The sequence below is a fragment of the Streptopelia decaocto genome (genome assembly GCF_964273445.1).
Source record: "Streptopelia decaocto genome assembly, chromosome: 5".
NCBI classification, from domain to species: domain Eukaryota; kingdom Metazoa; phylum Chordata; class Aves; order Columbiformes; family Columbidae; genus Streptopelia; species Streptopelia decaocto.
The window spans coordinates 64,479,659-64,496,396 of NC_138659.1; the positions used below are offsets into that span (position 1 = coordinate 64,479,659).

Genomic DNA, 16,738 nt, shown 5'->3' on the forward strand with positions numbered 1-16,738 from the left:
ATGTGTGATGGAGCCTGGCTTTCCTGGGTATGGTTGAACACTCACCTGCTGACAGGAAGCGGTGAATGAGTTCTTTGATTCACTTTGCTTGTGTGTGCGTGTCTTGCTTTACCTATTAAACTGTCTTAATCTCAACCCACAAGTTTTCTCACTTTTACTCTTCCGGTTCTGGTGAGCGATTGGCTGCGTGGGGTTAAGTTGCCCTCTGGAGTTAAACCATGACAGGGTATGAAAGTTTTGCTATCACTAATTCTCATCATCTGGTAGGACTGTTTGTCAACATCAAGACTAAATTCTTTATTGGCATCAACACATTCTGCCAGCAGGCACTCAGCTCTGTATTGCTTCCCTGATCGTTTCATCCCAGCAAGAAGAAATATTTATTCTTCCTGTTTTGATACTATGTTAGTTTGCAGAAGTACCCAATCAGTACTTAGAAACCATGGGAGAAATTTATCTCACCTAATGTTATTTATATTCTAAATCTGGCATTAGTTCTAGAGTCTAAACTTATCATGGACTCCCTGTGTTGTTAGCAGAGAGAAATGGCAGCTCCATAGGGTAATTTATTCCACATTATGAGAGTCCCACATCGGTTTTACAGTCACTCACCTATGAAGTGACTTCCTAACTCTGCTGATTATTATAAACTAGCTGACTAATTTTGACAGGATTTGAACATTTGACTAGATTAGACATGTTCCACATGGCAAAATTCAGATACATTTTCTTTAAAATTTCTTTTTCAAGTTCTAGGAAAGCCATTATATAGAATAAATGTGTGGCATTTTTAGCCTCCATGTGAAAGTGTTTCATAATTCTCTAAATTCGTCAGGATCAATTTGGTTTAGGTTTTGGTGAATTTGACCTTTTCTTACCATGCTCTCTTGGAATTTTTGTTTTCCAAAGGAAAATACATTTTTTGCTTTGCCTGTTAAATTTTTATATTGGGAAAATGACAGTTTCCTACCATCTACATTTCACTTGTGCAGGTCACTCTTCATATTCAAAGTCAAATGTGAAAGAACAGTCTACCATTTTTTACTGTCTCTTAAAAAAGCCCGCATAATTGTAGTTATATTGAAGCAAAAAATTAGAGTAGCTGATCTTTTGTTGTGTAATTGCTGATTATTCACTAATCATGTATTTCCTGAGTTTAAATATATCCATAGGTGTGTGGTTTTTGTTGGTTTGTTTTTTTTCCAACCAATTATTATAGATTATATAATAGTGTGTTTAAAATAGTTTTTATTTGGGTCTCTGCACAGTGTATATCTAAACTTCACTTCCAACAACAAATAGTAATTGTGAAAATTTATTTTGTATCTAAATTTTTCAAGGTCCTGTTTCAAATTATCACAATATTTGATCTTTCCCATTTTCCTGATAAAAATGTTATACACAAAAGTGTGCCCATCTCTGCAAATATTTTCCTCATCTGTCTAAAGTCATATTTGTTATCCAAAGTCACCTCAGTTAAAAAGTGTTCCATGAGAAAGTTTAAAAGAGGATGGACAACAAAATGTGTTATTTTTATTCAGTCAGTATCCACTTCTTCTGCTTCAAAACATACATAGTACCAGTGTGGGAATGTGTAATAGTTTTATCCAAAAAGAAATTAAATCACGGTTTTGACGATACTGAAGAAAGTAATACTTCTGTAGAGTTTAAGTGTGTATAATTCACACAGTCCAGGCAGTTTAGTCTGACCTTATTGTATTATATTTCCAGCTTTAATAATGAGACCATCTACCATAGTTTTACCGTGTATTTATTTTAGTTTCTCTTATTTGTTCATTCTTAATTTATTAACAGTGGAAGATTTGCATTAACAGAAGTATTTGTTCATTGTCTGAGAGCCTAAGTAGATAGAAGTTTACATTAGTGGATAATGTCATGAAATGGAGCATAGCTTAAAATTGCTTTGTGTGTACATTATTTGAATATATGAACCATTTCATGGATTAGGTTAATGTTTACTGCAGATGTGGAACTGTGATTTAATGCACTCCTGTTGTGCCTAATTTTCCTTTTTTCCTGGTTTTTGTTGTTGTTGTTGTTTTGTTTGTTTTTATTTTTCCTAGATTGGTTTCTTTAGAATTGCAGAGACAGCTTCTAAACACCTATATTTTTCAAACTAAAGCGCAAAATTCTGAGGCCAGACTTACTATTTTCTTATGAAATATGTCCATAAGTTAGACTTTCAAGGTTGTCTCATTTTTGTGGTGGAACAGATATTGACCTTTTGTTCTGTAGGATTGTATTTTTGCTGTATGTGATACTCAAGGTGAACATTAAATGGAGTATCTAGAGCAGTGGAGAAAAAAAATCTGGTCCTGCAGACATTAACTTTTGAAGGTTGGAAAAAAAACCTGTGTTCAAAAGTTGCTTCTATTTCAACAGTCCTATTCCATCCATCGTAATTCGGTGTAAATTATATTTCCTACGTCATGCATGTAACCAAAACATCAAAAATTAAGAAATATCATACATTTATATGCTGGTTATAATGCATCCTTGTATGTAGTGCTCTCTGGTGTACTCTACTGGATATCTGACTTTGGAATCCTCAGCTGATATAAAAGATTTGTCAGCAGTCACAATGCCTTGTCTTGCAATTAGGTCTTGTGATGTAAAGAATCTTAAGTGCACTCTTCGGGTTTTGTTTGTTTTTTAAAAAGACATTGTTTTCAAAGAGTTGAATATGGCAGAGAAAAGAGACATATCAGTAATGCTTGTTGGAGTAATCACCACAGCACATTTATCACCCATCAGCTTTTTCTTTATATACCTTTCTGTCTCTTAAAGACTGTGATCTGTAACATATATATATATAAACCACAGTTTTCTTTGCAATCTTTTCATTCTGTCATTGTGATTTTTATGACTCTGGATTTCAGAATGTATCTGCATTTGTTCTATTGATATTACTTTGATCTAATGGAATACAAATGTAGCACACTATAAAATTGTACATTAAATTTTAATATTTTAGTTCATCCGGATAAAAACCCAAGCAGAAATAGTGATAGAAAAAGCACCCCTGATAAGACTATTTCTAAAGTTAAAATGGGAAGACGGCTTTTGTAGGCAGAAGGTTGTATCCTTTATTAAGCCAGCTGGATACCTGGAAAAGTTAGACAAACTTTCAGACGCACAAGTTCTTCCTCACGTCTGATACAGATGCATCAGACTTCAAAGCTAAATCCAAGTTGAAAGCAGTTGCTCAGAGTTTATTATAGAGCATTTTTCATAAAACAGTCACTGCAGTTTTTACCTCCAGGTCCTGCCCCTCACAACTCCTTCACAAGATGAACCTCGAGTCTAGGATACAGAAAGCTTGGACTTTAGCAGAAGCATCAGTTTTATGTCACGTTAGAGTTTCTTTGCACATGTTTCTCTTTTTGTTTTTCCCAGGTTATAAGCTATCAACTTCAACTTGCCTACTTTATCAACTCTTCTCCTACCTCACCTGTCTCCTATACTCCACACATGAGAACTACGAAATAAAGATACATTTTATGATCTAATATACTTAAATGAGAAGTCTTCCCAAATTCTATTTTAGTTTGGAGTCCTCTGTTCTGAACATCAAATAGAGCTTGCATGCTCAAGAACTTGACTCAATTTTGTCTTGTGGAAAAAAATATTGATGCATACAACTTGTTATTGTAGATCCTCATAGCTAGAGCTTCACCACCAATAGAACATTCCAAATTACCCCACAAAAATTTGGTACAGATCGTCTAATCATAAGGCAACTTTCATTAGTGATGGAGGTGTCTCTCGATTTTTCTTTTTAAACACACAAAGCTAACGGAAAGCTAAGCAACTTTTAAGTTTTTCTGTTAATGAGATATTGAGATTAGACGTTGCCTTACTGCAGTACAAAGCTAGGAATTTCTACGTCCTGTAATGTTTTTGTTTTAGCAAATTCATCTTTAGCTTGGTAATCTAATAAACATCTGATAGTAGGTTTTCAGCAGCAAATGGCAAGAATTTAGGTCTGCTACAAATCAAACGGCATTGGTTGCATGCAAGGGATATTCCAATACTATAACCAATTTCTAAGGAAAATAAAATGGAGTAATGTTATGAAATCAGACTAAAGATTTTGCTGCATATCTTGAAGGCCTCACAATATGGTTATTTTTTTGTTTTGGGTACGGTTTTGCGTGTCTTGTGAAAATGATAACTTCAGACTCAGTCCACATTTTCTAATTGATTTATTTTAATTTCTTTGCTGTCAATAGCAGACTATTTAATTGAAATAAGCATCCATCTTGTAGATTTCTGCAAAACTTGTCAGTGTTTTTGTTGCATTTATCTGTAGCAGTATTGGATCATAAAGTCTTTTAAGCTGTTAGCCCTAGATAAACAGGGAAAAGAACTTCAATTGATGAGAAGTTTTCTAGTGGTTTCTGTAAAAACGAGAAAACTGTTTGGTATTATGTCTAGAAGCTTGTCTTTGAAGAGGAGCATAGATCATGGACAGTTACTGAAATATACCTGCATCTATAGCCATATTTATAAAAGAAAATAGAAATAATATTTATGGTGTTCCCAGTCTGATGAGAAATTTTGGTGAAAGTTAGAGCTACTTAGGCATGATAGAAATGAATAAAAGAAATATTAATCTCTAGTATCTTTAAGTCCAAAGTAAAAATCTGAGGTTGAAAGAATTTTCGTTGTCTGTGTAGGCATAAGAAAAAATAGCATTCATATCTAGATGAAAATCCCATGGAAATAAATCTCTTCAATTGTATTATGGTTCTTTGTGTCAGGCTTAGATTCACGACATTTACTTGCTCCTTCATGCTCTACTTAAAATTAAAATATGTATTCTTTTTGTTAATATTCTATGTTAAAATTAGTTTAAGATACATGGTACTGGTTCTTTGGAAAATAGTGTAGTTAATCTTTGAACCATGAACTCTAATGTAATCATTAGAAGACAATATTTGATTAAAATTTGAAAATACTTCTGGGATGGAACTTCATATTTTACTATGTTTTTGTTCTAAAGTATGAATACTTCCAAGAATAATCCATACACAAGCAAGTAACTTTTACAGACAGAAGTTCTTACATGGGCTTGTAAACATGCCTTCTAGCAAAAGAACATCATAATTGTCTTAATTAGATTATTTGTTTAATGGAAGGTGGAAAATTTAAAGTCATTCCTTTTGTGTCTGGTTTTTGTGCAAAAATGATCTATCCCATCTTGTGCTTAGGGATATGTAAATCATTACTAGGCATGTGAAATCATTAAATGTTTATAAAATTGCGTGCTTCATATTTGCTGTGTGTCGTAAAAGATAAATAAAGGCACTACAGTTTGTTATAAATATTGGATGTAAAACTTTCCTGATATGATTATGATGAGATTGCAGTTTTTGATTGCACGACTTTCCCCTGACTGTAGTTATTGCTGGACTAATGTACGCTGTTAATGAATACTGACACCTTGAATGAAAGAATTGAAGTAATGCAAAATATAAATTCTCCTTCAACTAATAGCTTTTTTACAGTGTCACAGAAGGTGAACTTTGTTGAAACTGGCATGTTTTTTTCTCTTTGCATTAATAACCTGAAGTATGGTACTTGTAAAAAAACATTCTGGAAAAGCTAGCAGTTAATTTGAATACTAAATATTATTTGAAGGGAATCCAGCCAGCATTTAAAATACAGATTGAATATAGGAAGATTTTTGATTTTGGTACATGGTAGCTTTAAATAATTGTTTATGCTTGGGACGCGCTTTATATTGGCCTAAATAAATCTTCAGATCTTTTCTCAGGTTTTAGCTTCTCGTAGTGAAATAAAGGTTACATTTGCATTAACTTTGATAATTTTGTCCACTCTGTAATTTCTCTTCAATTTTTCATATTCTTGCTCCAATCTCTTTTCATTTTGATACAGTGTTCATCCTGACAGTACCCTAAATTAGAGTGCCTGAGAATTTCAAATGTCTGTCTATATTTACCAAATGTGAAAACATTTGTTGATTAAAATTGAGTAATCAGCAATAGAGTTCTTTCTCTCTCCTACCCTGTTCCCATGTGGCCTTCAACTTGTCTTTCCACAGGCTCCCAGGCCAGAAGGTATCTTTTGTCCTGATCCAACCACAGCAATCAACTGAAGCTGGGCACATTTAGATTTCCTCTTTAGAGAGGAGACAGACAATAGCACTCAAGAAGTTTAGTACACTAAATTGTATTCCGCTTCATTTATCAAGTATCTTACCTGATATTTTGGGCTGAGAAATTTGAAATATCTGCTTCTTGTATCCAATTCCAGAATTCTTAAAATTGTTGGCATTGCTTGCAATTGTGCATTATTGCTGAAGAGAAAGCAGAAGTTACATTTCAGAGATGTGTTTGAATGGTGGTGCGCCCTATTTCTGGAATAATGCAGTTTACATGCTTTTCTGTCCTTAGATCTTAAGTAATCTGGCCTATGTTAGCTGGCACAAGGCACAGTCATACCATTATATTACTGAAGTTTACATTATATTTTTGCCCGCCCCCGCCCCGTTTCTGAAGTATCATGACTTATCATTTCAAAAGTTCATGAATCAACTGTTAAAGGGAACCAGAGTAATTATGTGTAATTAATAGTCAACATCAGATCTCAAATGCACAGCAATATGCACAAATATATCAAATGCACAACAACAACAATTATTTGACCAGGCTAGGAATATAGTTAGATAAACACTTGTGTAATTCAAGTAGAAGATTCTGTATATCTTCAGTTTGATACTTACACACTAGGAAAAAGTGAACAAGACAGGGACTTAAGGATATTTGCAAATATAACTTAAATATTAAGCACTGTTCTTAACATTAGCAAAAAGTAGTTATAATGATAATTGTAGGCTCTATTGCATGCAAGCGTGAATGTGCGTCTGCGTGTATATGCTGTCTTAGAGATAATTATTAAATCTTTGTGAAAAATTTCAGTAAGGAGTTGAACTAATGCATGTTCTGTACAAATGTAGCCTAAAAGAATATTTGTTAATTTGTCTTTAAAGTAATTTGCTTTGAAACAGGTTTTTTTTTTTAAATTAACATATGCATTTATTTTAATATGATGTCATTGAAATATTTTAAATGTATTAGTTTTAAGGACAAGATGTTTTCTGTCATTTTTAAAACTTTGTTTCAGTGTCTCCATTAAAAAGGAAATGGTGATAGCTGGCTATCAAGTAGACAATTTTTATTGATATGATTTCTTAATATTTTGCACATTGTTTTCATTGTTTGTATCAATCAAGTTTTACATGGATATTGCTAATAACTTTACTTCAAGAGAGAGACTATATTCCACTGTTTGTATTTTGATATAGGGAAAGACATGGGAGTTAGAAGCTCATCTCACTTTATGGTAAATGCAGGTGTATGTGCTCTAGACTGAAATTACACTTGAAACTAATCATCCGTGAAACCATAAAGCCCTAGCGTAAAAAGAGCTGTTGACTCTGAAAATAATGTAGTTTACTTCTATTTTATTTACAGATTGCCTTCTCCCAGCACAATACTATCATGGATCTGGTGCAGTTCTTTGTCACTTTCTTCAGGTAAATTGCATTTTCTGTTTTCTGAGTGAAATCATGTTGATTCTTTTCTATCAAACCAATATCTTAACCAGCTCATTTATCTTAAGAAATGCCTTCCAGCAAGCCTTTAAGCTGTTTTATCTAATTTGCACCAGTGGAAGATCTAGGCCATTGCGCTGTAACTACAGGCACCTGCTAGAATCTTTCATATGTTCAGTGACATAGTCTTCACACTTAATTAATAAAGATTAGCTAGATATGTACTGTTTATTATAGTGATTAAGAGAAAAACAGCTATACTGACTTAAACTAATAATTTATGTGTGTGATTTTTTTGTGAACTCTTTTGAAGAATTTTTAAAAATAATGTTTCTGTTCAATAGCTTGTTACCTTTAGCAAAACACCCCAAGTCACTATAATGCTTTCATGTGTTAATTGTGAAAAGCAATAGGTGATGCCTGAGACTTGGTTGTGGCAGCAGTGCAGGAATGAGCTTTAACTGCAAATGGACACTATTCTAGGATCTGAACAAAACCCCACTGAAAGACTTCTTAAAAGTTCAGCTGTCTTATAAAATGTCACAAACTCGAATATACGTAATTAGTTATGGTGCTTTTAAATCTTCCTGTGAAGATATTCCCCAATAACCGTGAAGTGTATGCAAAATGTGAACAGTGACAGACAACTATGTTCATCAGACTTTCTGTACTTCTAGTACCACCATGCATTTTTTTTCACAAGTTCACAGTATAGCCTTTCCGTCCGCTTTAATTACCATGCTCTGAGGAACTTTACTTGAAGAGTTCTATGAACAGGCTGACTTCTGTTAACTGCTACCACCAAAAATGAGCAAACACTGAAGTCTTCTGTACCCAATATATTGGCTAGTGGAGAGTGGTTTAGCAGCTGATGCAAAGCGTTATTTCTCCTTGATCACCACAAACAAAGCAATGAAATGCTGGTTCCCTGAAGATCAGCATAGTGTTTTGGGGTTTTAGTGTATGTTTTTTTTTTCTCCTGGGAAGCCAGCGAGATCTAAAAAACGATGATGCTCCTGAAAACCTTAAGAAGGCAAACCCCTATAAAAGAAAGCAAGTTCGGTCCAAGTACAATCAGCGGGACCCTGTGAAAAGCAGCAGAGGTAGACTAAAAGCAATTTGTTTCTGTTCTGTGCCCTAATGCTGGTTTAGAAAAGGTGAACTGTAGGCTGTTTGATGGTGAAGCCTTCTCTATAGATATATTGCATTAGCTCTTCTGATGTGGTGGTGTATCTGATATTGTTTATTCTGGGTAAATGCAAAATCACCGTGATCCTGATGAGAGAATAGCTCACTCTGCCTAAACTATAAGCTAGCTGGGAGCCAAGACCGATGTAATCCCTCGTACAGAGAGAAAGGTTGTAGGATAAATGGCAGCTACCCTACCACTGCATTGACTTAGTCCCAGTTTAAGTGTTTTACCAAGGCTTTCAGCTGGCACTCAGATCACAAGGGTCTTGCAGCAATCTGCAGCGTAATGTTAATAATCAACCTGAGGAACCTAGTTGCAGAAATCTGTGAAGAAATCAGGAAATGCTTGAGTTAGTGCATTGTGGTAATCCAAGCAAGGTACAAAAAGTAATGATAGGGCATCCTCCAAAGGCACATATAAATTAAGCCAAGTTTTGATGGTTATGATGCAAAATAGTGTTTATCTAAATGATTTTAAAATTCTGATGTAAGTTTGTATGGTATTCTTCTACAACTGAAATGGTCTTAAGGTGCCTGTAGACATAGGCAGCATGTCTAGGAGCTGGAGCTCTCATATTGTGAAAGAATAGCACGCAGTAGATTCATACTTTGCAAGGCAGAACAGGAGAGGAGAGGAGAGAGAGGAGAGGAGAGGAGAGGAGAGGAGAGGAGAGGAGAGGAGAGGAGAGGAGAGGAGAGGAGAGGAGAGGAGAGGAGAGGAGAGGAGAGGAGAGGAGAGGAGAGGAGGAGAAGCTTGAGTTGGTTCTGAATGAAATGACTGCCTGAAAAAAGTTGTTTAATTGCACTATGTTTCCAAGTTGATTAACTCTGCTAGGAACATTAACCTATTGCTTGATCAATTGGCTCTTTCCAAGACACAAAACAATACTTTCTGTGTGGTTTTTTTTCAATGCACAGAGGCATTGGAGTTTTCATAGGTGTTAGAAGTCCATTGTTTTCTTATCACAGAACCAAAACAATCATGCATAACATCACAGCGATGCTCCTGACTCAAAACTGCTGCGAGTGCAGCATCCTCACTGACATCAGAGCTGGCAAATGATCAGTCCGTGGAAATGATCCAAAGAGAAACTGTCTGGTTGCTTGTCAATGGTCTAGGATTTGTAGTGTGTTGTAAATAAGTGTAGTAAAACTACTTAGTGTGTCCCTCATGGAAAACCAGACCGAGAAATTTAGAATGAAAAGTTTCCAGTTTAGACACCTTTAAAACTTTCAGTAGCTATTGATTTGGATGTTATTTCTATGGGATCACTTACCTAAACAAGCTATAGAATATTTCTAATAGGAAAATGTTGCAATAGCTCTTCCCTGACCCCCTCTAGTGGGTATGGTCAGTGATACCCAAAGACACCATCAATATGTCCTCTCCAAAGTGGCTTTATCTGAAAATTTAGTGTCAACAGTTCTTAGCCTAATAAAATTATTTTAATAAGGTTTGGTTTGTTTGGTTGAGGTTCCTTTTTTTGGTTTGTTTTTTACTTTATGGGAATGCAATATATTAAAAAGTAGCAAATTATGTTGGTAATAACCCAGGCCATATTTGCTAGGTTTATTGACAGAGAAAATAATTGTGTTTAAAGACAATTTTTATGTGCTTGATAAGAAAACATGTTTCAACCTGCTTTGATAAAAATGCATTTGCATGTCTCCTATCTAGTATTATATTTGCCTTATTTCTGAGCACATGGCAAAACCCTGTTCACCCTGACTGCCTAGCCAAACTGGTAAATAGGTTTATTTGATAATAGCAGGTATTTTTAAGAAGCATTCAAAAGTATAGCTTAAAACTGTTCTTTTATAAGATGAGTGTTCCAGAATAAAAGATGAAATCCACATTTTACTGCTTGAATCAAAAACAAGTAAAGCATTTTTAGAATTTTCCTGATGTATCAAGATCAACAATTTAAAAACTATTTTTTCTGTAAGGTTTAGAAATAAAAGCTCTTTTGAAAAAAATAAGCAAAATATTGCAGAAATTGTAGTGCTCCACACTATGATATTCATAGTGAAAAAAAACCCCAAACACAAAACCAAAACAAAACAAACTGGTTCAGTGACCTTTTCTCTAAGAGCAGGAATGAAATATGTAAGAGTAGTAACAGATTCCTAACAGTCGTATAGTTACTGTCACATTTGTGTTGCTTTACTCCGTGCTTTTTAGCTCATGCCTTGAAGACTTTTAACCGTCACACAAATTGAGAAGTGTGTGACTTTTTTTTTTCCCCACCTGCTTTGAAGCAGTACAGATCTCATTAGAAAATTTCACAGGCAGCAAATGTGAATCATCTTTATTCTTATGCTGAAGAAATTCAGTCCCCACAGTTAAAGAAAGTCTATTCCTGTATTACCCTGCCCAGTAAAACACTCAATAAGCTAAAGCCTGACTTTTTTCTAAACTGTAAGTGATAACGGTGTTTTCAGCGTTTTCAAATCTTACATTATTATGTTGTTTTAGCTGAGTAGGTAGCCAGGACATTTTATGCATTTCATAATGTGAAATGAAGTATCTTTAGTTTCTTAAAACATTATTTATGTTTTTCTTTAGATTATATTTTATCATGCATAAAAATTGACAATATTGAATATATGTTAGTTTTTATTATATATGATTTAAGCAAATCCAGGATTGAGAGCAAACAAACTCTTGATTTCTAAACCTACTTTTAAATAAATGGTAATTAACTTATAACAGTATTCATACGTTTCTCAGAAAACTATTTGTATATGAAACAGATGTTCTGGTAAAAAATGTGGTTTTCTCTAATAATAAAAAAACAGGCAAACATGAAATTGGTACAGGTAAAAAATGTTAGCTATTAGTATTTTTGTGATAGGTAATGATAGGCAACTACTACTGTCATAACTATTTTTAAAGCCTGTTTGAAATACCTAATACCACCCACTAACTAATCAGGGACTTTCTCTGAGCATACATCTTCTTTTTGCTCTCAGAACAATTCCTTCCATTGTCCTTGGTTCTTGGGGTAGAGCTGCCAGCTGGTGTACTCTAGTCACTGTTATAATGTCTCCTTACTACCACGAATTACAGAATTTCCAATTTGTAATAAGTAGAGCAATATTAAGTAAACAGATGGATTTCCAACTTTGAAAGTTGGAAAATCTTTTTTGGTGTGTACTTTAGGAAATTCTGTGAAAAATTATGGTCGTTTAGGATCGGGGTACAAATATTTCCGTGAGCACTCTGGGCAAGAGAAAACAATATTCAAAATATGCCCAGTGTTTATTGCAGGAGGAAGGGCTGGACATTTATATTATGACTGGTAGCATGAGCTACAATAGGGAATCCAGTGGTTACTGAAGAACCAACTTTATCACCCCAATGTGCATGTCTGCATGTGCCAAAATCTCAGAACAGTCCCCTCAGCTGCATTTCAAGCTGTGGGAGTGGATGGCTGCACGTCAGTGGGTTGTACCAGAGCTCTTGAGAGCTTCAGATCCTTGATCCGCCATCCTCTGCGTTAATTAGCAATGTGTTAATTCCTTCTCTTTACCAGCATCCATTGGTGTGTCTGCCTGGCTTTGTGTTATTAATACTACATTTTGGCATGCTTGGCTTTATGAGATCGATTATTGATCTCTGTAAGGAAGACAAAACACGGTGTGTCAAAATCAGATCACATCCACAATGGCTAGGTTCTCAGAAAATGCATAAGTCTTATAAATCTAAATTAGAATATTTTCTGGTAACATGAAAATCAAGTTATCTTAGCAAAATGGATTTTACATTTGGGGCTAAAATAAAATTGATTTTTCCTTAGTGATGCATTAAGCAGTTTTCACCTCACTTAGCAGCAAATAGTTGTTTGACTTCTACTGGGCCAAGCACGTCTATACTGCAGTGAGCAATCGGAAGGTTGTGTTGTTGTTGTTGTTCTTTGTTTAAAATGTTTGTTTTGAAATGTGGAATGTAGCTTTGTGTCTTTTTACTCTCTGAATCACCTGGAAACTTTGTTGTCACTGTAGAGTTATTTGATATATTCTTATTTCCTGAGAAGGCAGTCACTTGTTATTGGTCTGCAGGCAAAGGAGGTTCCCCAGTGCCACTGCCCTGGTTGCTCTTCAAAACAATGGATGAGTCATTGAGTCACTTGGTGAACAGAACTGTTTCCCATTATTTCATTCTTGTTTTTATTCTTTCCGTGTTTGTCCTTTGAGTCGTTGGGAAGTGCAGGTGAATGCACTAGTGCTTTCTATATTGCCTGTTCCTCAAAGCAAAAAATAGTTGCTCAGCTTGATATCTGAAGGTGACGTATGTACTTGCTTGATATACAGCAGGTATGGGCTTTTCCTTCAAGTAGGTGCATTTAAAATTTTGCATTTCTCACTTCCTGTAGGTATCAAATAGAGTAATTGAAAGCTGTTGGTTGTGCCTGATGAAGTGCTTAATTCAGTTTCTGCTCAGTTCGTAATAACTAGAAATAAGTTCTGGAGATGGTTAAGTGCAGAGGGGAGTTGCAGGCGGTAAAAGGATTTAAGAGATTTCTTTTATTTCTAGTCTTTTTTAGAAAAAAAAAAATCTTAAATTGCACTCTTCATTTTGTATAGCGCTGTAGCCTAACACTCCAAAAAACAATTTTGTCACTTCTTCTGCTTTGATTCCAGTGAGATTTTTATAAAAGCTGCCACTTCTGTAGTGGTGTTCAGCCCAGAGGTCTCTGAAGGTGGCACCTGAAATACCCTTCCCAAGACTTCTGAAGAAAGTCTGTCTTTTTTTGAAGGCTCAATACTTTGCAGGCTCCCTTACTCTGAGACCATTCTGTAATGTTCTCCTATCAGGGATGTGTCTTTTTACAGCTGCATTGTATTTTGTTTCCTAAGAAGGATCATATAGATAATTAGTAATTTGCCTGTGATTTCATTTCCTGCATTTTATATGATGTTTTATTAAATCCAATTATTTAATTGTTTTCTTAGACTAAAACAACATTGGCCCTCACACCTATTTGTCTTCTAGACTGCTTAATCCTGGTCATTTTTTATGAAACCCCACTTTGGCGTAGTTTAAACAAAAGAACTAGAACAGGATTTAATCTGTGATGAATGGATTAGAGATTTTGCTTTTGTTATTTTAATTCAAAAGAGAAGAAATTGTGCCTTCTTGTGACAGGGTATATGTACCAGTTGCAAAGTCAACTTCAGAATTTTGTTCCATATAAGTATATAGTGAAGTGGAGAAAGAACTGATTAAGAAAAACAATCACATAAAATAAAGGAAGTAAAAAATATTAGGATTTTCCGTTGGGCAATAATGTCATTGTCCATTACAGCAAGTGACAAGCAGCTTTCTGCCGCACTCTGCCAGTCTGTCTTTGCAGACACAGTTGATGTCGCGTGCTGTGAAGTGAGTGACATCGGAGAAATGAGCAATCTGTTTATGGCAGTAGAGAACTATTTGGAGTCCATGTGTTCAGTTGTAATAAATCACAGAAAGAGAGAAAAGTACTAGACTGGTGTGTTATGCCGTGGATTTCATAGATACTAAAATATTAAATCTAATTATTACTTTTCAGAAGAGACATCTGAATTGAAAGCACTTAATGAGCTTTTTTTAAATGGAATATTAATAACAATGTTCCAGTAAAATTTCCTGATACAAGATGAAGCATTTTTTGTGGAAGATTTTGTTTTGTTTTAAACTTATTTATTGGGCTTCAACAGAGGGGGGCTACATTTTGTCAATAAGAAGCAAAATCATGGAACCCCTGTTGTGGACCCAAAAGCTGCACTAAAAATTGAGCATTCAAAAGTAGCTACATCATGTCTTTATATTGCAAAATTTGAATTCTCTCTGCATATGTGGCCCAATTATATTCTATATTGTGTTTCCACGTGTTCAATTTTTTTTAGTGGTATTTTAGGAAATCACTGTACAGTTTCAAAATTATATTTCTTTCCTTATGTGTCTTGAGTCTTTTAAGTTGAAATTCTAAATATCATGTTGAGGGTTAACAGGGGATTTGTTTATTTGTACAGTACAATTACAGAAGAATAATGATGCTGCTTTGGCCTGGAAATCTAAAAATCCTTACTCTGTCTTCGGGAAAATTTCTTGTTTATGGGGTTTTTAATTAGGAGAGCTATGACTTTTTTACACCTACCACTTCAAATATATTCACCTATTTGGGTGAGGCATTGGAAATGTCACATAATGAAGGGAAATGTGGTAATTCTCTGGATTATATTTGAGTCTAATAGATTAAACATTGCTGACGCGGCTTGGTGAGTCTCTAAATGTATTTTATATTTCTGTGATTTATTATCAAACTATAACATCTGTACTAGAGAAAAAGTGCAGCGAAAGAAAAGAATGAGGGAAAAGCAACAAAAATAATGTAAGTCCTTTTATTTGAAAGGCTGCTGGAATGTGACATTGGTTGGAAGCCCTTCTTTCCCAAATTCACTAATTCAGCATGATTAGAATAAATGAGTATTTTCCCCCCGTAGTTTTTAATCTTAAATTTTTATGTAACAGCAAAATATTGAAAAAAAGTTGAAGTTAAAGCACAACTATTTTTAAATAGAAACAATATATTCAATTTCTAATTCTTGAATGTTACTGCAGAAAATATTACATTCTGTATTTCATAATTTGTCTGCAAATTTAATGGCATAGATTTTTTTTTTCTTTCTTCTTAGATCTGGGTTTTTTGTATACGACATCACTTGTTGAGAGAAATATAGAGTATTTCACCCATGAAGGGTAAAACCATAAAATTCTATGAAATATGAAAGTATTTTCCATGAGTAAAAGAAACATAATCACACTTTATGGGTGTGATGCTCTATTTATTCTATGGAGATTAATATCAGTTTATGTTAGATTAAGCCCCTTTGATTGTAAATCTTCTTTATTTCCTGCTTCAAAGAGGTGAAGGGAAGAACTGCTGAGAGTTAAAGTTCACATCTAGAGCTTTATTGTGTAATATATTTCAGAGTCCTTTTAAATGGTTCGCTTTTGTTTTATATTGTATTGGCTGAATGAAATGTGAAAGTTGGTCTTCCAAATAGCATTCTGATGTGCACCATATCCATTTTCCCTTTTTAGTTGTATATAAACACTGTTCACATAATTGGTCATTCATTTATACTTTAGTAGTTTCTGGTATGGCTTGTGGTATATTTAATGTGAAAAGACATCTTTATGTATATATACATGAATTATGTATGTAGGAAAATATAAATATAAAATATGTGTACATTTATACATTATATAGTTACTTTTAAATAATTATTTAATAAAGTTATTTAAAACCCCCTACATTCTCTATCACATTTCAGCACATATACGTAATTGAAAAAATCAATACCTTTTTTTTTTTCCGTATTAGCTTTTCTGCAAATAATAAATGCTTCACTCAAATACATTTCTTTCTCCCTTACCTCCAAGAATTATTCTGATGTTTCATTGCACAGCAAAGACCAATACACCCAGGCTTTATAGGGGCAATTGTGAGGATTATTTAAACTAGTACGGGAGTCTATTTAAACTATTACAGTGGATGCCTGTACTGTGCTGCCCCACTCAGTACAGGTGCTCTGGGTAGCAGTACTTGAGTAGAGGCAGCTCATAGACTTTTCTGAGGTATTGTTGTTGTTATTTATATTGCTATTTATCTAAGCAGTAAAACAGTCACAATCTATAACAGCATTTTTCTCTCATAATACCTACATATTTTAATTTTTTTTTTGTATGTAAAATATATATATTCACATATATTTCATACACGTATACTTAAATTTTTTTTTCGAGTGGAGTCGCTGTGTACATACATAAGTGGTCCAGGTGGTTGCGGTGCAAACTTCCAAAATATTTTAGAAAATAGTATTATTGGGGTAATTCAGACTTACCTTGTGGAAGTAACAGTGAGCTTGGATCATGCGCGTCCTTCCTTTTTGGTTGTTGTT

The 16,738-nt window shown here is 34.4% G+C and overlaps 1 protein-coding gene across 3 annotated transcripts in view; it reads left to right on the forward strand.

The window, feature by feature from the left end:
* ATRNL1 (attractin like 1) overlaps positions 1–16,738 on the forward strand; it is a 488,525-nt gene that overhangs the window by 241,174 nt on the left and 230,613 nt on the right. For all 3 annotated transcript variants that reach the window (XM_082052467.1, XM_082052468.1, XM_082052469.1), the window contains one exon: positions 7,521–7,582. In XM_082052467.1, coding sequence (XP_081908593.1) covers positions 7,521–7,582 — 62 coding nt within the window. The remainder of the gene's footprint in view (positions 1–7,520; positions 7,583–16,738) is intronic.